At 39.6% G+C, this 23,175-nt stretch overlaps 1 protein-coding gene across 1 annotated transcript in view; it reads left to right on the top strand.

The window, feature by feature from the left end:
* Positions 1–23,175, top strand: part of cntln (centlein, centrosomal protein) — a 127,407-nt gene that overhangs the window by 81,235 nt on the left and 22,997 nt on the right. The window contains exons 20-24 of the mRNA XM_077571002.1: positions 623–720; positions 9,229–9,355; positions 10,692–10,829; positions 13,475–13,660; positions 19,561–19,758. Of these exons, the coding sequence (XP_077427128.1) occupies positions 623–720; positions 9,229–9,355; positions 10,692–10,829; positions 13,475–13,660; positions 19,561–19,758 (747 nt within the window). The remainder of the gene's footprint in view (positions 1–622; positions 721–9,228; positions 9,356–10,691; positions 10,830–13,474; positions 13,661–19,560; positions 19,759–23,175) is intronic.

Raw genomic sequence — 23,175 nt, 5'->3', positions numbered from 1 at the left:
ATGAATTATTATGAAATTACTGTATCAATAACTAAAATATGCAGCCATTAATCTAAAATTTTTCCCACTTTTATGTTAACAAGCGTATGAAAACTTAGGGAAAAAAATTATCTATTTTTCTTTTTTGTGAGTTAACTATTGAAGTCATGCGATTAATTACTATTACAATTTTTAATCGCCTGACACCCCTAAAAAAATAAATAAATCTGCATTCAGAGCCAGTAGGGAGAGATTTTTTTCCTGTCAAGGCACATTTCAAGTCCTCTAAGAGCTAAAAGAATAAAAATAATAATAATATGCAACACATAATTATGTACGTTGAGCATTTGTGGGTTCAATTTGATTTAATATTTCCGAGCGACCCCCTTTATCTCATCCATTTTGAAAACTACGCTCTCCTTTTAACCTCCTTTAGCACCCCCCCCCCCCCACACTCCTCCCGCTGTAACTATAATGAGGAGGCATGCTGCGGCTGACCTGTCATCAGCCATGTCGTGAATCCCCCCCACCCCCACCCCCACCCCAATCAACCTCACCTCCCCCATATCCAGCACGCACTGAGACGCATTAACACACACACTCGCAATGTGTGCCTCTTCTTTACCCCCCCCACCCCTACCAGAGTACAAGTGCGGAGGTCACGAGGCAGGTGGCGGCTAACAAAGCCCTGCGAGGCCAAATGCACGAGAAGGAGGACAAGCTCCGCCAGCTGCACGACAAGTTAGTCACTTCTACACGTTTTCTTCTTCTTCTTCTTCTTGTTTTTGTTGTTCTTCTTTTCTTGCTCTCCCCTCTCCCTTCTTTGTCTCGTCCTCTCCATCCTGCCTTCCCTCCCTTCCCGCGCATCAGCTTGCAACTGTGATCTGCAGTGTTTGATTCCACCATGTGGCAGCTCACAGACACACGCTCCTCCGTTGTGCACATTTGTATGGAGAGAAGGAAAAAAATACAAATTGCAGATTTGTCACAATGTGTGGCGATTTTCTGATATAATTTGAGTATTCAATGGCGGCTGTAAGCAATATGGGTTTAATATCACAGCAGTGATTATTGTATTACATTATAATGAAATCATGTTGTTTGGGGGAAAATAAAGTAAAAAGATGCATGTAATATTTTATAAAATAATTACATTTAGAAATATATATTTTTTATGTTTAGTTGTGAAATTATTATCAATTATTATAATATCACAGCAGTCTATTATATTGTTATATTATAATGAAATCATTTTGTTTGTGGAAAAATAATGTAAAAAAAAAATGCATGTAATATTTTATAAAATAATTATATTTGAAAAATATATTTTTATGTTCAGTTGTGAAATTATTATAAATTATTATAATATCACAGCAGTCTATTATATTGTTATATTATAATGAAATCATTTTATTTGTGGAAAAATAATGTAAAAAAAATGCATGTAATATTTTATAAAATAATTATATTTGAAAAATATATTTTTATGTTCAGTTGTGAAATTATTATAAATTATTATAATATCACAGGAGTCTATTATGCTAGCTATAGTATTATATTATTATAATGAAATACCAATTTTGTTTGTGGAAAAATAACGTAAAAACATGCATGTAATATTTTATAAAATTAATTATTGAATTAAAATATGTATTTTTTATGTTCAGTTATTGTTTGAAAAATTGTATAAGATCTATTTTTTATTTTGTTAGATAAATTAGTGAATTATATCATTATGTATACAATAAATGGCAATGCATGAATATTTCCATTCATTTCATTTGAATTTATAATGTTTTTTCTGAATAATATTACACTGTACAGTATAATTTTTCATTATTTTCCTGGTGTCATCCTTCTGACTTTCTGGGCATATCACACTAGGCCGCCATACCTGGGAATTGGTATGATATTCTTTAATAGATTGATTGATTTTTTTAATGACTTTTAAAATATTAAAATATGTGTATGTATTAATAAATACATGATTTGTTCATGTTTTACAATATACAAGTATATCAATTATTGCCCAAATTTACTTGAACAAGGAAATGGACTCTCTTTGCAGGTGAGTACTTAAATGCCTCACAACAATTAAATGATTACACATTTAGAAACCTGTCACCAGTGGAAGCAGTCAATTATATATTTTTTCATGTGTGTACTACCGTGTATCATCAAATTTGAACAGAATGCAGACTTTGCTCGTTTTAAACTTTAAATACGTTAATGCGACACATTTGTATTGAATGCTCGGCTTTTAGCATTCACACCATTATTCACGAGCAAGAGAATGCGAGATGCTGAAGGAATTAGCGTGTGTGCGTGTGCAAATGTGTCATGTAGCGCTGCTGCTGTTGTTTATGTGGGTAGCGGATGCGGAGTGCTGATCAAAGCAGCACATCGATCGATTGCGTGCCGCAGGAGGCGCCGTTTTGGCCCGTGACACTAAAACCCACGCAGCATCACTCTTTGCCTGTGGGCCGCAAGCCCTAATGAGTTAGATGGCGCACAAACACACACACACACACACACACACTGTGGCACTCAACGTTGTACACACTTTTTAATGTATCGCTATAAACAATTCACGTGTCTTGTCATCAGTGTATTCAGTGAAACTTGAGAGGTCGAACACGCTTTTGTTATGGAACGCTTGTGGACCTTTGAGTGGATTGGATAACAACAAATTCCAGAGGATATAATGGAAATACTGTATCAAATTATCCATCAAACTCATTAACTTCACATTTGAACTGTCGCGTACATATAATTAAGTGAACCATTTTTCCAGGTACGACCACGTTCTTCGATTTGCGAACGGTTGTTTTTCCTATACGTGCTGCCTAGATTGGTTGGCAACCGGTTCATAGTAAAATCAAAATTAATGGTTCTCAAATTGATTATTATTTATTATTATTATTATTTATTATAGCTCATAGCTCTCCAAGTATCAAAATTAAAAGTCATAAACATTAGGCGCAAACGTTCATCCAAAAAGAGGCGGCGGTTTTATTTCCTAAAAAGTGGTCGCATGCCATATTGCACTTTACTTATATTGTCATCACTGTATCACAGATTATGGTATTTTACATAAAAACAAGGTGAATTCCTTTTTTTTTATTTTTTTTTTATTTTCTTCTTTTTTTTTGTATCTTGAAGACATTTTCATCACTGTATCACAGATTATGGTATTTTACATAAAAACAAGGTGAATTCCTTTTTTTTATTTTCTTCTTTTTTTTGTATCTTGAAGACATTTTCATCACTGTATCACAGATTATGGTATTTTACATAACAACAAGGAGAATTCCTTTTTTTAATTTTTTTTTATTTTTCTTCTTTTTTTGTATCTTGAAGACATTTTCATCACTGTATCACAGATTATGGTATTTTACATAAAAACAAGGTGAATTCCTTTTTTTTATTTATTTATTTTTTCTTCTTTTTTTTGTATCTTGAAAACATTTGGGTTTCAGATCAAAAGATGAATATGTGATAAAAGTTCAGAATTCCAGTTTTTATTTCATGGTACTGCATTTACATTTAGATGTGTTAAACAACTCAAGACAGAGTACCTTTTGTTTTGAAGCCACCCAATTTTCAAGTGAGCAAAAGTATTGGAACAGTCATTATTAACTCATTCACTCACAGCCATTTTCACTGAAGCAACCCCCTTCACTCCCGGGCTGTTTGACTGGATTTTGACTGATTTTGCAAGGCCCACAGAATATTGTGTTCTATTGCTATAAAAAAAAAAAAAACATGAAACCTACCAAAAGAAAGATTATAGCCTCTTCTTTCATCAGGAAAAAAGTATATTTCTATCTGTTTCCGTTTTGCAGCAATTAATTGACTGCCAGACGTTTTCAGAAAAGGGATGCCGTGGGTGCCAGCCGATTTTAAGCATTTTGATTGATCTTTCAAGGTCCATAGAAAATTATGTGTTTGGACTATGGAAACACACATACTACCAAATGAAAGAGTGGACTCTCATCTTTCATCAGAAAATAAAAGTTTGTTTCTACCTTATTCCGTTTTTCAGTAATCAACAATAGAAAATGGTTAGTTTCACCTCTGTTTTGAAACAAACGTCTTTTAACGTCTTTGGCACTCCTCCATAGGATTTTACTAAACGTTATTTAACGTTTTTGGCAGTCAAAGAGTTAACATTAGAATATAGCTAAGTTTCATCATTATTCACAAATCTGTTGAAAACTGTGGCGGCAACAGCTTGTTGCAGCGACCTCTTCATGGCAGAGTCTGCATCAAAGCCTTCTGTATGCTCTAGCATAAAAAAATAATAAAAAAACATGAAAAACGTATAAATGCGTTTTTGAAAAAATGGCTCCAAATGATTGCTGGATTAGTAGTTGTCGATTAATTTGATATTCGATTAATTTTGACAGCTCTAACTTGGACTATCCACAAGCCAATTGCATGGAACATATAAACAACCATTCACACTCACTCTCTCACCTATGATCTTGACATGAATGAAAATCCGCACAAGTGCTTCGAGTCACATAGCCAAGAATTAAACCCAGAACACAGGTCTTGCTAACCATGAGCCAAGACAGAACTGGCACAAATAATTGGCCCAAGCATTTATACTTAGGCCCGCCAGCTCAACCCGATTCCTGACCACCCTTGGCTACCACTTAGCTCTACTACTGAGATTCATCAGTTCAATTTGATCTCTATATTGTAAATGGACGAATGGGCTTCTCCTTCTAAAATTGTGGACCCGTCTCTCCAGGTAGAATGAAGGGAAACAATCATTGAATCAGCCCACCGGGCATCTGCCCCGTATGCCAGATGGCCAGTCCAGCCCTGCCATGAGCCCACATGCTAAATTTTACATTTCTTTCAACAAATGTCCGTCAACTTTCAAACCGTATGACCAAGCTTCCGCAGCATCATCACTGCACCTCTCAGGTTTCATCTCTACGGGCGCTACAAAGGACTTTTCCATCCTCTCTGCCGCTTCCTTCCTCTTTGTCAGGCATGCTGCGTGGTGTGCCCGCCGCCCCTCAATAATGCATCCAGGGCATGTGTACAATCACAGTGGGTGTGTTGTGTTTGTATGCGACCAAAAGCGCCGGGCGGATCACAGCGCAGACAGAGCGAAACATCCCCTGCGCTCGGGTTTCCACGACAGCCTCAGACACACGCGCCAGCAAGCCGCCGCGCACACACATTTGTAGCCCACCGCTCCGTTTGCCTCCATGTGGGGACCCCTCTTCTTGGAATGAAAGACCATGTCTAGACGCCTCTGAAATATATATCTCCGCGCACACACGGGGACCCGAGCTGCTTCGACTTAAAGAAGAGAGCAGCACAAAAAGAAAGGAAAAAAAAAAAAGAATTTCAAAGTACACCGGCATGTCCTCAGTCAATATCCGGCACTGTGGCGCTGCTTTATTTATGAAGGTGCCGCTTTCATCTCTTCGCCCTGTTGTCTATCAGCCACATCAAGTGTCCGCTCCGTTTCTTAACGCGGCTGGAAAAAGCACGTGCGCGCTCGCCGCTGTTATCATTACAATGCGCGCATGTTTGATGAACAATATTGCCGCAACAAGCGCGAGAACAAAGGGAACAAACGCGGCGAGTGATCAGAGCCGTAGTTTTTCCCGCTCTGCCGTCTGCTAACACTCATAAATACAGATCACACACTGGAGACGAGGCAGCGTATATATCCCTCATTCTTTTTCATCCTCTATTCTTTTTGGGCTGCACAAGAAGGGAACATCTAAAATAAATGTTGTCCATCTAATTGCCATTAGCGTCGGGGCAGAGCGAGCCTACCGGGGCCCTTATTGCCGCTCTTCATCTTTAAGTCAACACCAGGCAGTCATCTGAAAGGTTCAATATGGGTTTTCTCATTAATGGCCAAATCCATAGGGGTAACCAGTGAGCACCGCTCGGCCTCCTCGTCCCCTCCCCCCCCCCCCACAAAGTCCTGGGGCCAGACTCCACTCTTATTTAATTTAATGCCACTCCAATAGGACAAGCAAGCTCACATTTATTCAGCCGGTGTGCCCTCGGGCACTCGTCCGCCCAGGGAGACGGGGGACATTTACTTACACGAAAGCATTTGCTCAAGCGGCGCATCATGTGTTTAGTTGGGAAAACACAAGTCACAGCCAGTGTAAAGTGGTGTTACGAGTCACTCTGTCCCACAAGCTGCATCCTTGTCTTTGCTCTAATCCCACAAACTATAGACAGACATGCTAAATAGCTTAAGAGCCTGAACCATGAAATATATGAGAGAAAATTCAGATTCTTTGGAAATATTTATTTATTGGTCCTTTTAAACAAACAAACCATTTTTTATTTTTTATTTTGAAAATCTACTTCCACATATGACTTTTGATTTGTGTCATATTTGATACATCCGGTCACAATGCTTTAAAATCATACATTTATTTATAACTGTCAAAAATAGTCTTAATAAACAGACATATTAGTATTTCCAAAAATCAGAAAGAAGATTTCCTACTATTAATAAGTATAGGTGTCTCTCCTTTCTCAATTGGGGCGATCAAGCTGGGTGATACTGCCCTCTAATGGATTATTTGTGCAATGCATGTGTCAGATCATATACCGTACGTCAGGGTTTTAAAGGGATACTTGACTCATTGAGCCATTTTCAGCAGTAAAAGGTTAATATATTGTCGATAATTAATGTGGTAACCATTATTTTTTTGTATAATTAATACCTTTAAAAACGATTTTTTTCTACTTGTAGTCGACTGAAGATGACATCACCTGTGCTGAGGAAGTAGGTAACGACCAATCATGCCTCAGTTTACTGATCAAACCCAGAAAACCGGGTGAGCCATGATTGGTCGTTACTTCCTCAGCACAGGTGATGTCATCATCAGTCGACAGCAAGTGGAATAAATCGTTTTTAAAGGTATTAATTGTATATGAAAAAAAAATTATTAATCTTAAAACCAGCATGTAAAGCAGGCAAACTGAGAGGAGGCGAGGAGAGCTTTTTGCTGATGTAAGCATTTCTGAAATGCCAATCTGGTCTATTCAGCAACACCATTTTAGACATTCTGAATGCTGATCCAAGGACTTGGAGCCAATCATAAGAAGGAGTCATGCCATATCCCCTACAGCAGGCTCCCTCACTCCTGGTCTTCGAGAGGTCCTGCAGGTTTTCGATTATTTCCGTCAGGATCGTTATCAGGCTTCTGCAGAGCTTGATTATCTCTTTGACTGCCAAAAACGTTAAATAACGTTTAGTAAAATCCTATGGAGGAGTGCCAAAGACGTTAAAAGACGTTTGTTTCAAAACAGAGGTGAAACTAACCATTTTCTATTGTTGATTACTGAAAAACGGAATAAGGTAGAAACAAACTTTTTTTTCTGATGAAAGATGAGAGTCCAATCTTTCATTTGGTAGTATGTGTGTTTCCATAGTCCAAACACATAATTTTCTGTGGACCTTGAAAGATCAGTCAAAAATGCTTAAATCGGCTGGCACCCACGGCATCCCTTTTCTGAAAACATCTGGCAGTCAAAGAGTTATTTGAATCAGCTGTGTTGGAGGATGGAAATATGTCAATCCTGGAGGGCTCCGGCTCTCGAGGGCCAGAGAAAAAAAAATCAAACATGTCACAAAAGGCCGCTAATTGAAATGGAAAGTGACATGAGATGCATTTTGTGTGAATGAAACAGCTGGTGCAGAACAGGCCACACGAGCCTGAAGGGGATTATTGTCAGCATACAAATATTTGCTGTCATCCATACGAAGACCTCCTGCTGATGAATTCTTGTATGCGACAGGTGAACTCCTGATCATAATTTAAACATTTACATGCAATGATTACTGTCTGCCAAGCAGTGTCACTCCTGATTCAAAATGCTGTTTGTCAACGTGAGGACGGAAAGGTGGCTCGCAGTCACACTTCCTGTTCCTCCACAGTGCACTTGATTTAATAAGCGTCTGCTGGGATGCGTCTTCAATTCAGCTCCTCTGCGTACGAGCATATTTAGTTGTCATAATGAGCTGTCATGCCTGCTGCGCTACTTGGGGACACGGCGCCTGCCAGAGTTGCATTAGCATTGCGCGCGTGTCTGACCGTATCGTGAATATATTTTGATGCCGTGCCTGACTTGTTTAGTATCACTCATCTAGTAAAGTACAGCTATCTTAACTTATTTGCTCCCAAAAATGTATAAATATGTCTGTTTTAAATGTCCCAAAGACGTATTTATATGTTTGTTTGTTTTTTTTTTATGCTAAAACATACAGAAGACTTTGATGCAGCTTCTGAACTGCAGAGAACGGGTGAACGATGGTAGTAAATACAAAAATGGACAGCAGGTGGAAGCAGAGTATAAGAGATCAACCAGGGCCATGTTGAAAAAAAGCTAATTTACCCAGTTATGAACAGATTTGTGAATAATGATGAAGCTATATTCTAATGCTAATTGCTGCAAAACGGAAACTGATTTTCTCCTGATGAAAGAAGACACTAATCATTGTTTTGGTAGGTTCCATGTTTTTATCACAATAGAACACAATATTCTGTGGGCCTTGCAAAATCTGTCAAAATCCAGTAAAACAGCCTGGAGCGAAGGGGGTTGTTTTCGTGAAAATGGCTGAGAGTGAATGAGTTAAATAAGCACGGAAGTTCAATGACAAAGTTGTGACAGCTCATAATGTGAGAGTTGTCAATATCTCATTAACTCGAGGTCACTGTTTGGTTTATTTTAAGGCTGGGTTTGAAAAATGTAATAATCAATACCAAATCGTTTTTTCTTTTAGAGCTTGATATCGATAAAAAAAAAAAGGAATTTATTATTTTAATATCTCTTTTTCTCATAAATTCATAAGAAAATGAATTTTAAAGGCCTTTTTTTTTAATATCTTACTGTTTTCTGGAAATGTAATGTTCTTTTTAAAAGTATTTTCTTACATTTATAAAAGACCTGACTGATTATGAGTGTGGGTGGTTGTTCGTCTCTGTGTGCCCTGCGATTGGCTGACAACCAGTTCAGGGTGTGCCCTGCCTACTGCCCGAAACCAGCTGGGATAGGCTCCAGCACCCCCCACCCCCCTGCGACCCTTGTGAGGGTAAGCGGTTAAGAAAATCCAGCCAGACTTCGCATCTTGACAGTTATTCAACGTCAACGTGGAGGCTTCTGCTTTGAAAAACTTTGGCGAGCTCAACAGTCTTCCTTATTTGCATAAATGTAAAATTTGACATGCTGAATGCAACATGTGTGCAGAGCGAGCCACGCCGAACGAGATGTGACCATGAAAAGGCAGCTGGTGGAGGATCTGAAGACGAGGCTCAAGTTTTCGCAGGAGATGGAGAAGAGTTATCGTGGGCAGGTGGAGGAGCTGGAGAAGAAGGTGCTGGAAATGCGTCACAAAAGCTCAAATCACACACAGCTTTTCTTTGACTAAATCAACCTTTCAGATAAATTAGATTGGTTTCTGAGTAGTGGTTAGTGCATCTGACTCTTAGTCATCCCTCAGTGTCCAGACTAAATGATTGATGCTGACGTGAAGCTAACACTAGCTAATTAATTAGCTCTGATGAAATGCTTTGCTTTTTTCATTTTACCATGGTGTTTCTTAAATATTATGCACAAGTAATACACATAAAAAAAACGAAAACTAACACTAAAAACTTACAGTAACTAAAACCAAGCATTTTTAAATAACTAAAACTAATACGACCTAACAGAACCACCTTGAGAACTAATTAAAACTAACTCAATTTAAAACTCAAAACGAAATAAAAACTAACTAAAATGAAAATTCCCAAATGATAATAACCCTGGATGGAACCCAGGGGCAGCAGATACAATGAAAACAGGAGAGGCCCCAGAATTGAACCCTGCGGAACACCATATTACCCCATATGAATTCCTATTGCGCACATTCGTTCATATTCACACTAGCTAATTAATTCAACTTTGTTTTTTAAGTGGCTTTCGTGTGTGGTGGGTGGGGGGGGGGTATGGGGGGGGGGCTTTCAAATGACTAACTACAACCTGGGCTGAGACAGTGACATCACCAGCTGTGTGATTAGAAGCTTGTGTATTGATGAGGCAGCTAGAAGGTGGCGGTCTATTTAAGGCTTTTCTGAACATTTTGGTCAAACTCCATAAGTTTACATGCTTTAGTGGACAATGATAGTTACAATTACATGCATCTCTAAGCATGATTACATGATGGCTAAAAAAAAATCATCTTGTCTACAATTCTATTTCGTCCTGTGGTTTTTCAGCTTTTTTTTTGTATGTTAAAAAAAAAAAAAAACACATTACGATATGATTACATGATGTCTTAAAATAGTCATTTCCTCCTATCCCTGGATAGAAAATGCAAATGGTTGCACCGTGAGCACACAGCTGATCTGCAGCCAAATGATGATGTCATTTACCTGACTGATATGTACGTTCCAGCAGACGCAATGGTGCTCGCATGAGTCATCCCGTGTCTTCCGCACTAAGAGAATATCGGATTATAACCGACCGGTCTGATGAGAGTAGCGGCGTGGTGTCATTTGCGCGCTAATTTCATTGGTGTAAACAGTGAACAGAACATCAGTGCGTGAAGTGCAGCTTGCGGGCAAAAAAAAAAAGCCAGGCTGTTGTGTGTGCGCAGCGTGGACCTTACAATGTTTACTGTATCATTGCTTGAGAAAAAAAAAAACTATGCGAACCTTTTGCACACACAGGTCAAGTGCTTATCTGATGAAGCTTCCAACAGAAAGGCCTTCGTTGAATCTCTAAAGAGGAGACTGAACGTTGCAACCACGGAGAAAACCCAGCAAGAGGCTTCCTGCACCAAACTGAAGGGTGACCTGGAAAAAAAGGTTTGACATTATAATTATGCAATTAATTACAATTTGTTTGCTGTGTGAAGATGGGTTCATAATGGTCCTGAAACCGATTATTGCACTTTGCTTGCGTAGCATTAGAAGCTAGCAAGTGTGTAGCGCATGTTATTCTGGTTATTCTGTTCTTCCTAAGCGCCCTTTAAGCTGTTTGACACCCCAGTTGGACTTAAACGTAAAACTAAACACACCACAATAAGAATTGCATCCACTGTAGATTTAAATACAAAACATGTTGTTTTTAAAACATCGCTAGCTAGCATAGCGCCAATGCTAAAAACGAAGGGAGGATCCCATTCGAATGCTAACAGGAAGTTAGCATCGACTTTGGGGGGTGTTTTTCCCTCAAATAACGAATATTCGCACACAAATGCTGTGGGAACGCATACCCACAGGTGAGATAACACTACGCATAGGCACAAATTCTTTCCGATGTGTGAAACGTGAGTTATTTTAATAGAATTCAATTGCAACTTTCTTGATGCACACCCCCTGAAATTGATTAAAACGGCTGGATTTTGCTATGTAAAGGTGGGTTCATAATGGTCCTGAAACCGATTATTGCACTTTGCTTGCGTAGCATTAGCAACTAGCAAGTGTGTAGCGTATGTTATTCCGGTTATTCTGTTCTTCCTAAGCGCCCTTTAAGCTGTTTGACACCCCAGTTGGACTTAAACGTAAAACTAAACACACCACAATAAGAATTGCATCCACTGTAGATTTAAATACAAAACATGTTGTTTTTAAAACATCGCTAGCTAGCATAGCGCCAACGCTAAAAACGAAGGGAGGATCCCATTCGAATGCTAACAGGAAGTTAGCATCGACTTTGGGGGGTGTTTTTCCCTCAAATAACGAATATTCGCACACAAATGCTGTGGGAACGCATACCCACAGGTGAGATAACACTACGCAAAGGCACAAATTCTTTCCGATGTGTGAAACGTGAGTTATTTTAATAGAATTCAATTGCAACTTTCTTGATGCACGCCCCCTGAGATGGATTAAAACGGCTAGATTTTGCTATGTAAAGGTGGGTTCATAATGGTCCTGAAACCGATTATTGCACTTCCCTTGCGTAGCATTAGCAACTAGCAAGTGTGTAGCGTATGTTATTCTGGTTATTCTGTTCTTCCTAAGCGCCCTTTAAGCTATTTGACACCCCAGTTGGAGTTAAACGTAAAACTAAACACACCACAATAAGAATTGCATCCACTGTAGATTGAAATACAAAACATGTTGTTTTTAAAACATCGCTAGCTAGCATAGCGCCAACGCTAAAAACGAAGGGAGGATCCCATTCGAATGCTAACAGGAAGTTAGCATCGACTTCGGGGGGTGTTTTTCCCTCAAATAACCAATATTCGCACACAAATGCTGTGGGAACGCATACCCACAGGTGAGATAACACTACGCAAAGGCACAAATTCTTTCCGATGTGTGAAACGTGAGTTATTTTAATAGAATTCAATTGCAACTTTCTTGATGCACGCCCCCTGAGATGGATTAAAACGGCTGGATTTTGCTGCTTGACTCATATTCCGCTAATGCAATATTAACCCCTGGGTGTTATTTTATTTTGAAATGGCTTGGTCAGAACCAACAAAAAGCCAAAAAATGGTCAAATAACGCCCAGGGGTTAAAGGTGAATCGTGCTGTTTAAAAAGGTATATTAAAGCTTTTTCTACATCATGCATGCTCCACCAATGCCCAGATGAGTACGAAGAGCCCTGGCTGTTGTACTCTGACTGCACCTTTTTATAGTAGAGTGTGCGGACCCTCACACTCCACAGTTTCTTTGGGGAGGGGCGGAGTTTTTCTTACCTCCTTTGAAGACATGTCTTTGCCAACTGTGGCTGTCGCTTTAAGATCGTACTCGCACGCGCACCAAGATCCTTTAACCAGAATACAATATTTAGACTAGTGGAGCTGCATAGAACATATTATTGTGAAGGACATTTTTTGGGGTTGACTCTCTAGGATTGGTTGTCCTGTAAAAAAAATGCCTGCAAAATCAAAATGTTCAATGAGGTGCAGAAGGATCTGGAAGTGTTGACTAAAGACGAACAGAACTTTCTGGACCATGCTAACATCTTTGTTGACACATCCAGAACTGATGTTATTGGAGGAAGTCATTGCATGCCGACCTCCATAAACATGTCCACAAGTTTAAAATCATCAAAGAGCGCCTTTATGTTCCATAGGGCAAACTATTGCGTGGGCAGATAAAAACGATGTTGATTTGTTTGGAAGGAACTGTCAAAATGTTATCCCAACTGTATTGTATGGTGGATTATCATGTTTTGCTAATTCAGGGCCTGGACGCAAAAACAAATCACTCCGTTTTATCGAGACATTTTGCAGGAGAACTTCTGTCTGACAAATGAAGCACAACAGAGAATGCATGATGTAACAGGACAACAATTCAAAGGACAAAAGTACATTTAAAAAAAAAAATTCAAGTTAACCAATTGTTATGACTGAGATGAAGCTCAGATCAAATGTTCTGACTAATCTATGCAGAAATCCAGGTAAATCCAGCATTCACATCCTTTGTCTTCTTCCTCCAATTCGATCCACCTTCTTTTTCCATTGCTGACCATCTCCGTGCTTTCGTTGTGCAGGAGCAGCGCATTCAAGCCCTCCAGGCTCGCGTGGGAGCCGGCGAGCAGGCCTTGGCCGCTCTGGAGCAGAGCGCCGCCGAGCAAACGGAGCGGCTGACCCAGCAGCGCTCCCAAGCGTTGGACGGGCTTCAGAGGCAGCTCGGCCAGGCCGCCTCCCAGCTGGAGCAGCTTCGCTCTTTCATCAAGGTGCTCCGCTTAAAGGCGCCGCTTGATCAAAAGCCAGCGGGGCGCAGCAGTGAATCATCTCGCTCGTCTTAAATCACTGTCTTGGGCCAGCACATTCTTTCACCGTCAAGACCAAAAAAAAAATAGAAGATTGATGTCATTATGCATGTTTTTCATGGGTATAAAGAGATAAAGGCCATCGCAGGTAGATAAATGAGTGGTTGGAGGGAATTGGCATGGTTGTTTTTGTGGAGATGTGATCCATCATGTGCTAGTGTGTTTATGTATCTGGCAAATAGAAGAGAAAGCGATAAAGAGTGTCCTGCAGCTCTGCTCTGCTGACACCTGTCTGTCAAAGAAGGAAGAGGCCAGGCAGAGATAGCGCGGTCTATTTCTGCACATACATAAATCATGCGCGGCTTTGGTGGCGGTTTGCCATCGCCCTTCGGATTTTCGGTGGATAAGGGCATGTTTTATCTCCTCCCTTCTTTCCCAAGTGCCTGCATTACTTTCACAAAAATCACCATTTTATTTTGCTCCCTTTACATCAATAAGTACAGTTCTTATTATTACTGTATCACAGTATTAATCGATTAACTGGTGAACAAATTGAGAGTAGCCTTTTCATGAAATCTGGCACTCTTCAGCTTGAATTCAAAAAACATTGTGCTCTTGTCCGCATCGCCATGCAGATGAACTCATTCACTCCAAGCAATCCCCTTCGCTCCCGGCTGTTTTACTGAATTTTGACCAATTTTGCAAGGCCCACAGAATATTGTGTTCCTATATGGAACCTACCAAAAGAAAGATTAGAGTCTCTTCTTTCATCAGCATAAAAAGTATATTTCTATCTGTTTCCATTTTGCAGCAATTAGCATTAGAATATGGTTTCATCATTATTCACAAATCTGTTTAAAAAAGTTGGGCAAGGGCTTTTTTCAACATGGCCCTGGTTGATCTCTTATACTATGCTGCCACCCGCTGGCCGTTTTTGTAATAACTACCATTTTTTTCAACCGTTTTGTGCAGATGAGGCTGCATCAAAGCCTTCTGTATGCTCTACAATTAAAAGGAAAATATTTTTTAACGTATAAATACGTCTTTAGGAGCATGGTAATATTTAAAATAGAACGTATTTATGCGTTTTTGGGAGCAAATGAGTAAGTATATTTATTTCAATATTAAATGTAACAAGTACGTTTGAAAGTGCGTTACACAGATGTGTGTTACGTCGTCTAGCAGCAGCCAATAGAAAAGCACCTTTAGATGACATCGCTCCTATAGGCGACAATTTTGCGTGCTTGACTTTTGGCTCCAGTGGCTCTGCTCGCCTCCTTTTTTATTTAACTCAGCCGAAATGCAATGCTAGGTAAGAAATGCTTTACTTTTTTCATTTTACCATGGTGTTTCTTAAATATTATGCACAAGTAATACAGATTAAAAAAAAAAAAAACTAAACTAAAACTAAGCATTTTTTAAATAACTAATACTAATAAGAACTAACAGAACCACCTTGAGAACTAATAAAAACTAACTAAAATGAAAATTCCCTAATTATAATAACCCTGGATGGAGCCCAGGGGCAGCAGATACAATGAAAACAGGAGAGGCCCCAGACTTGAACCCTGCGGAACACCATATTACCCCATATGAATTCCTATTGCGCACATCCGTTCATATTCATTTTTTTCCTCCCCCTTGGAAGGTGTCAGAAGTGTGACGTTTAGCTACGAGACCATCCGCGGCATGCCCCGTTTAAGTGAATAAATTCCGTGACCGTACACCAATATGGAAAACTCAACAAATTCATCCGATTATTATGAGAGTAGTTTAGCGATACCGCGCATTGATTTTCTTTTTTCTTTTTTTCGTTACGAGGAACTTGACACAAGACGAGCATATGCTCAGAACACACACGCATGAGACCTATTGCGCATATCTCCCATAAACAAAAGATGCTTCATTTTAATTCACGCAAGCAAAGATGTATCGATATCCACTCGATGCCTCCGTTTTCCCATAACCTCAGGCGGGGTGGGGCCGTCGTGTTGTTGTTGTTGTGTCGAGGATTCACATCATTGTTTGTCTGCCCCTGGCTCCTGTGATCCCCTATAAGAACAGCGAGCCCTTTGATTGGGCTGCCTAACGTCCGGAGGAGATTTACTCTTGTCGTGTATTGATCACGACTGGAGGGGCTGTGTGTGCGTGTGTGTGTATGTGTATATGTGTTGCCTTTGTGAGCTTGCTATTGCTGAATGTGTATGCAGTTTTTTTTTTTTATTATTATGGGCCAGCAGACCCTTTTGGCCCCTGCACACGCCTCAGGCTGTCAAAACTGCAAAAAAAAAAAAGTGGCCTGTATGCAGTGGCCAAGCGCACAATAAGTTTCCCGTTATTGTCCTTCTTATGGCGTAGAATTGGCTTTAAGTCTGTCAAAACTGTTTATATATCTATTTTTCGACGCCAAATGAACTTAGATCATTTTCTTCATGCGCCTTGCTCGGTTTGCTCCTGAACGGCCCTTTGTGCCCTGGCGTGTGTGCGTGTACAATATGTGTGTGTGTGTGTGTGTGTGTGTGTGTGTGTGTGTGTGTGAAAAGGTTGAGAAGGAGCTAGTTATTATTGAAGATGTCTTTTTAGCTGCTCATTTGATCCCCATCGCTATGCCTTAATCCTCGCCTCGTCTAAATTGGCCCTCTGGCTATAGCAATTGTGCTGCTAGCCCGGTTAACAGTTCTCAACAAACACGCAGACTCAAGTACACGCTGCACACACATACAACACTTATTGTGTGTGTGTGTGTGTGTGTGTGCGGCGGTTCCTCCCGCAGCTCAGAACGGCTGATGAATTCCCTTCCTAATCTCCTTTCCGGATTATTCCACATGCAGGGTTTAGGTCAATTAAATGTAACCCTCGACTAGTGACAGCGAATATCTATTAGGCCGTAAAATAAAAGAAAAGGATCTGTGGCTGTTAGGTAATGAGCTATGTATTCCTTAAGGGTAAACGGCGCTCTTTTATCGCCAAAAAGCAGCTGGAGCAGCAGTCGTTTATCAGATTAGATGGACAAACGGTTGTGAGTTCGAAGGTCGAACGCAAGATGCTCCGGGATGCCGGTTGACCTCTTGTTAGACGAATCGGATTCATCTGTGGGATAGGCAAACTGTCACCATCGTTAAAAATGTATTAATTGTACAGGCAATGTCTTTGCGTTTTGAATTAATAACTGTCAGGTAGGGATGAACGTTCAATCAAATCCAAATTGACGAGGGATAGACCGGTTATCGACCGGGCCGATTATCTGTGCGGATATTCAGCATTTTGACGAATATCGGTCTTTTTGAAGAATCATACGGCCGATAATATATCAATTTTAAAAATGGGTCAACTTCAGGAAAGTATTTATTAAAAGTTTAAGAGATGCTGCTGACCCTGGGAACTCTCTTTTTTTTCATTTTTGTTTGAAATTATAGTTAAGATAAGTAAAAATTGTAATACTTATTATTTTTGAAATTTTAGAAAACTTTTAGAAAATTTTAGAAAACTTAACAATATTTAACACTTGTTTAAGTTTTATTTAACTTTTGAAGACATGCTACTGCCCTTGGGAGATCCCTGAACTTTAACTGAATGTTAAAACAAAGATGTCTATTGACTAAGATTTTTATATATTTTTTTACTCCAATATTTTGCAAATCCTAAAAGTTGCACAATAAACATATGCTTAAAAATTCCACAAATTTAAGAGCTGGAGTTTAAAAAAAATTCAAATTTGATGCCAGTATTTTCCTTTTTACTGAAAAATTAATATGGGCTCCGAATATCGGTTTCAACATCCCTAACTACTTTTAATCTGTATCGGTATCAGCCCTGAAATTACTATATCGATCTCTCTAAAATTAGCATCACAATCGTGGGACTGTCACATGGGTTTTCTCCACATTTCAAAAACAGGCATGATTAATTTAAGACTCTAAATTGTCCATAAGTGAAAATGCGAGTGTGAATGGTTGCTTGTGGACATGCCTCTGTAGTTACCTGGCGACCACTTCAAGGTGTGCCCCGCCTCTCACCCAAAGTCAGCTAGGATATGCTCCAGCTTCTTTGTCACCATAAAGAGGACAAGCAACATGGAAAATTGATAACTAATATGAAAATAGTACAAATATCATTTTTAACTCATTTGCTCCCAAAAACGTATAAATACGTTCTATTTTAACTATTACCATGCTCCCAAAGATGTATTTATATGTTTTTTATGCTATAACATACAGAAGGCTTTAATGCAGCCTCTGAACTGAAGAGAATGCTTGAAGCAATGGTAGTTATTACAATAACGGCCAGCAGGTGGCAGCAGAGTATAAGAGATCAACCCGGGCCATGTTGCAAAAAAAGCTACAGATTTGTAAATAATGATGAAACCTAGCTATATTCTAGTGCTAACTGCTGCAAAACGGAAACGGATACTAATATACTTTTTTTTCTTGATGAAAGAAGAGACTCTAATCTTTCTTTTGGTAGGTTCCATGTTTTTATAGCAATAGAACACAATATTCCTTGGGCCCTGCAAAATCAGTCAAATTCCAGTAAAACAGCCGGGAGCGAAGGGGGTTGCTTCAGTGAAAATGGCTGGGAGGGAATGAGTTCAAATCCAGATCAAAAGGTTTTGTGTGACTGAGGAAAGGAAAAAAACATTGTGCTCTTTTCTCTTGCAACCTTGTGATGCAGGCCTGGTTTGATTTATTGTTAAAATATGTGGCAGGTCATTATAAATCTCGCCTCAAATGGTTCTTTGGCCATACTTTGAATGCCTCAACCCTATGCTGCTTTACCTTTCGTCTTTCATGGTAGCTAATTACATCAAATATGGCAAGATGTCAAATACAGCACAATTTGCACACCAAAAAAAAGTGCTGTTTGTTTGTAAACATTTCATTTCTTCGCATCCCAATTCCGATTGTATCCTTATTCCTTCCAACAAACAAAAGTGAACTTCACCGCAACTTTATGAACGCCACCAGTGTACAACCGCAAGAGCAATAAATGTTGGCACGCCTGAAAAATCTTCATCAAGCCTTTGCACTTGTACGTTTTTTTTTTTGTTTTTTTTCCCCCTCGTCCCTTGCTCCGAGAGCAAGTTGTACAGTTCTTTTTGTTTATTTGTTTGCGCGCAATGAGAGCGGGAGCCATCCCAAGCTCCCCTCGTCCGACCATCTATTCCAAGGTCAGCTTTTCGGCAGGCTTGCAGGGGAATGATACGGAAGATTATTGCCTCGATCAATAAGCTGAAAATGAAGCAAAGGGGAGTTTGCTTTATTGACTTGCTCGTGTACAGTGGCAGTTTTAACATTTAATTGTCTCTCCGTATTTAGCGTACACGCTCCCATTTAGCGCCCCGGCAGCCGCGCCATCCCGGGCCTTTTGCTCGCCTCGCTTTGCCATCCACCCGGGCACCATTTTCGAGCGGCCCCTCGCAAGCTTAATTATTAACTGTGTTATGCTGCCCGGTTGTGCCGCGAGACCTTCGGAAAGCAAATAAATAAATGAATGGCTGTATCTTTCACGAGCCCCCCTCCGCCTGTTCTGCCTCTGATGAATGATTCCCTGTCTGTGGAGATTTTAGCCAAAACTCGAGGTGCATTGGATATCAAAGCCTCGTTCCCGCAGCTTTCCAATCGACGGGGCAACGCACCCCCAGGACCGCATTCCTTCAAGGGAGCGCGCGGCAAAAACCGGAGAGAATCTGAGTGTGTCAAACTCAATATTCCTCCATAATGCACTAAGCCGCTCTGGCGCATGCTTGATCAATTTCATTTATTCATCTGCCAGGGCACGGCCGTCGCTCGCACTTTTTCTCCGTCTCCGTTTCGTCATGTTCTTCTCACTTGTATTCCTCTCCCCCCCCCCCCCCCCCCCTGCAGGCCCTGGCCAGCGAAATGCTGTTAGACGTGCACGAGGTCAAGCAGCAGCTGATGAAGAGGAGGAGGTTGAGGCGGGCCGGCGCTGTTGCGGCGAAAGGCGGCCCATCAGCTAAATCCATGATCAAAGCCAAGTCCATCGCCGCCTCCATCCTCAATATGTCCGAGAACGATCTGGCCGACATCATGGACTCGGAGCAGGTGAGGCCGAGGGACGACGGGGCGTTCGTTTAACACGAGGCTGTAGATCAGGGGTGTCCAAACTTTTTCTTCCAAGGGCTGCATGCATAAAAATTGAAGGATGCAAGTGATTCCACCTGTGCTCAAATGTGTTATTCAGCAGTGGAGGAAACACATTGAAATGTTTTTTTTTGGTTCAATGGAATGAAGTCAACCTTAAACATTTCTTGACAATAATATATTATATGTGACCTCACTAGTCTAAACATGGCATTCTTATTAACTCATTCACTGCCATAAATTCATTTAAGAAAAGATTATTACAAATTAGTTACGACGGGCAATTAACATTTTTAATTTTAATTTAATTGTATGACTTCACTAGTCAACTCACAATTAATTGCAAATTTTATATCTGTTCTAAATGTACAATGAAAACAAATTATAGGTTTTCATACTCTTGTTAACAAAAGGAGCAAAAAATGTTAAACTAATAGAAATAGTTCAAATTAATTTTTGACATTATAGCCGTCAATGGCAGTGAATGAATTAAAAAAGAAAAGATTATTAAAAATTTGGTGTCAGGTGATTAAAATTTTAATCATAATTAATCGCATGACTTTACTAGTTAACTCACGATTAATCACTAATTGTATATCTGTTCTAAATGTTCAATATTTTTTTTTTAGCTTTTCATAATCAAAGGTTAAACTAATAGAAATAGTTCAAATTAATTTTTGACGTTTTTAGCCGCCAATGGCAGTGAATGAGTTAATATTACATTTGTGGAATAAGAGTTATGAAGAAAGTCCGGCTATTTTTATCCATCTCAGGGGCGGCCATTTTGCCACTTGCTGTCGATCTAAGATGACATCACAATTGCTCAGGGCAATGACCAATCGGAGCACACTTGTTTTCTGAAGCTGAGCTGTGATTGGTTGCTACCTGAGACCTGAGCAAGCAGTTTTTTTATCAAGATCAGAAGGCGGCCATTTTGCCACTTTCTGTCGATTGAAGATGACATCAAAGTTGCTCAGAGCTCAGGCAACGACTAATCACAGCTCACCTTCAGAAAACTGGTGAGCTCTGATTGGCTGTTGCCTGAGACCTGAGCAACATTGATGTCATCTTCAGCCGACAGCAAGTGGCAAAATGGCCGCCCCCGCAGGATGGATAAAAACGGCTGGATTTTGCTTCTTAACTTGTATTCCACTTATGCAATATTAACCACACTGCAAAAAGGACAGTAGAAATTTTAAGAAAAACTATAGTAACATAAGAAAATTATTACTTCAAATAAGCAAAATTATCTGCAAACTTTACTTAAATTTACCTGTAAGGTTTTTAAAAATAAGAAAACAATACTAGGTCCATATCAACCACAACAGTCTAAAAATATATATATTTTTAGACTAAAACTCAATGCCAAGACTGCTTGAGCAAATAACATACTCAAGTAATAAGTATCGAAAAATAAGCAGAATGATATTGTCTGACAATTTTTTATTGTCAAAGCAAAATAAGCAAATTTAGGTTAAATTTAAGAAATTATGTCTTATTTAAGATTTAAATTTTTGCAGTGTTTAGACCAGTGGGGTTGCATAGAACATATTGTTATCAAAACAAAATGGGGGGGGGGCTCGATTCACACGCACCGAGTCACTTTTTAATTTTAGTATAATCGTCGCTGCTATGTGAAAACCACTTATGTCTTTTTTTTTATTTTCAATTTTTACGTTTACGAATGTCTGCATTCAGTTCCATCCCAAAAATGTAAATAATGACAAAAAAGGGACATGAGTGTTTTTCACATAGCCGTGACGATATTGCCATGTACTGTTAAGAAAATCGATTTTGGGCCATAGTTTGGACATTGCTCGTGTAGATCCATTCTTAAATGATGCCCAACGCGCCACGCAAACCCGACACTCATCGCACTGTAACATTTGTAAACAAGTTTCCGTAAGTTTCATCTTAGCAAAGACGGAGCGATCGACTTGTTGCTTTTGGGCATCGTCTTTGTCGACTGAGACTAAATGAACGCAGTAACCTCAGCCTATCCTGTGGGACTCAAAACATTCGATTGGCGTCGGCGTGGAAATAAGTTCTGAGTTCATTTCTGTTGTTTAGCCTCGCTGCGGTTCTTTGCTCCTGGTCAACCTCGTGTTATTGATGGATAAGCAGACGTGGGCATGGCTCAACACAAAGCAAACTTTTCTGAAAACCATGCATCTATTTGCGTAGCGCTTGTCCTTATTAGGGTCGGGGATGAGCTGGAAGTTTTTCCCGGTAGACTTTGGGTGAGAGGAGCGCTACAGCCACAATTCGAACCCGGAATCTCAGAACTGTGAGGCAGACATGCTTGCCCACCTTTCACATTTTACTCAGAAATGTTCAGTAGGTGATAGACCACCTTTCGTAAAGAGACCATCTAGGATCAAACGTGCTTTAATGTGGACCCTTTCGATTTTGATGAGCTTTTCATGATTTAAAGTTAAAGCGGGTTTTAAACTAAATTATGAAGCGGATGTGCTTACCATTAATGCACTACGCTGCTTCGACCAATCTCAATAAATTAGGCTGTAGACGTCCACAAACCTGAATGAACAAAACGGCTACAGCGGAATATGAGATTGAAACAAATTAAAGTTTCAAGACACTGGGTGGCCCTATCGGTTTGGTTTAAGAATCAATTTTTCCTGTTAAGTATTCTTTGCCACGGTCAAATGTTAAGCTGCATTTTTTTTTGTTTTTACTGCTTAGGAGTTTATAAACAGTTTAACCACTAGTAATAGTTAAACATAATCACAAATAACTTGGATTAGAATTTAGTACTGCTGATACCTTGGAGGTGAGTCTCTTCACATGATTATACATATTTAACACATTTCCTCCCAGTCATTTTCACTGAAGCAACCCCCTTCCCTCCTGGCTGTTTTACTGGATTTTGACAGATTTTGTGTTCTATTGCTAGAAAAACATGGAACATACCAAAAGAAAATTTAAGAGTCTTTTCTTTCATCAGGAAAAAAAGAAGTATATTTCTGTTTCCGTATTGCAGCAATTAGCATTAGAATATAGCTAAGTTTCATCATTATTCACAAATCTGTTTAAAACAGTGTTGTAAAACAGCACATGGCCCTGGTTGATCTCTTATACTCTGCTGCCACCTGCCGGCCGTTTTTGTAATAAATACCATTGCTTCAAACATTCTCTTCAGTTCAGAGGCTGCATCAAAGCTTTCTGTATGCTCCAACATAAAAAATAAAAACGTCTTATCTGAGCATGATAATATTTAAAATAGAACGTATTTATATGTTTTTTGGGCGCAAATGAGTTAAATTTCTGGTGTACAAACCATTCTCCTTACGATTATCATTGTTGTTGACCTAAGCATGTTGCACGGAGCAGCCAGGACAGAAATGTCTACCCTTTTGC

The sequence above is a fragment of the Vanacampus margaritifer genome, chromosome 7, assembly GCF_051991255.1.
Source record: "Vanacampus margaritifer isolate UIUO_Vmar chromosome 7, RoL_Vmar_1.0, whole genome shotgun sequence".
Lineage (NCBI taxonomy): Eukaryota > Metazoa > Chordata > Actinopteri > Syngnathiformes > Syngnathidae > Vanacampus > Vanacampus margaritifer.
Note: the sequence above shows the minus strand (reverse complement) of the source record. Positions and strands in the feature narration are given on the sequence as shown.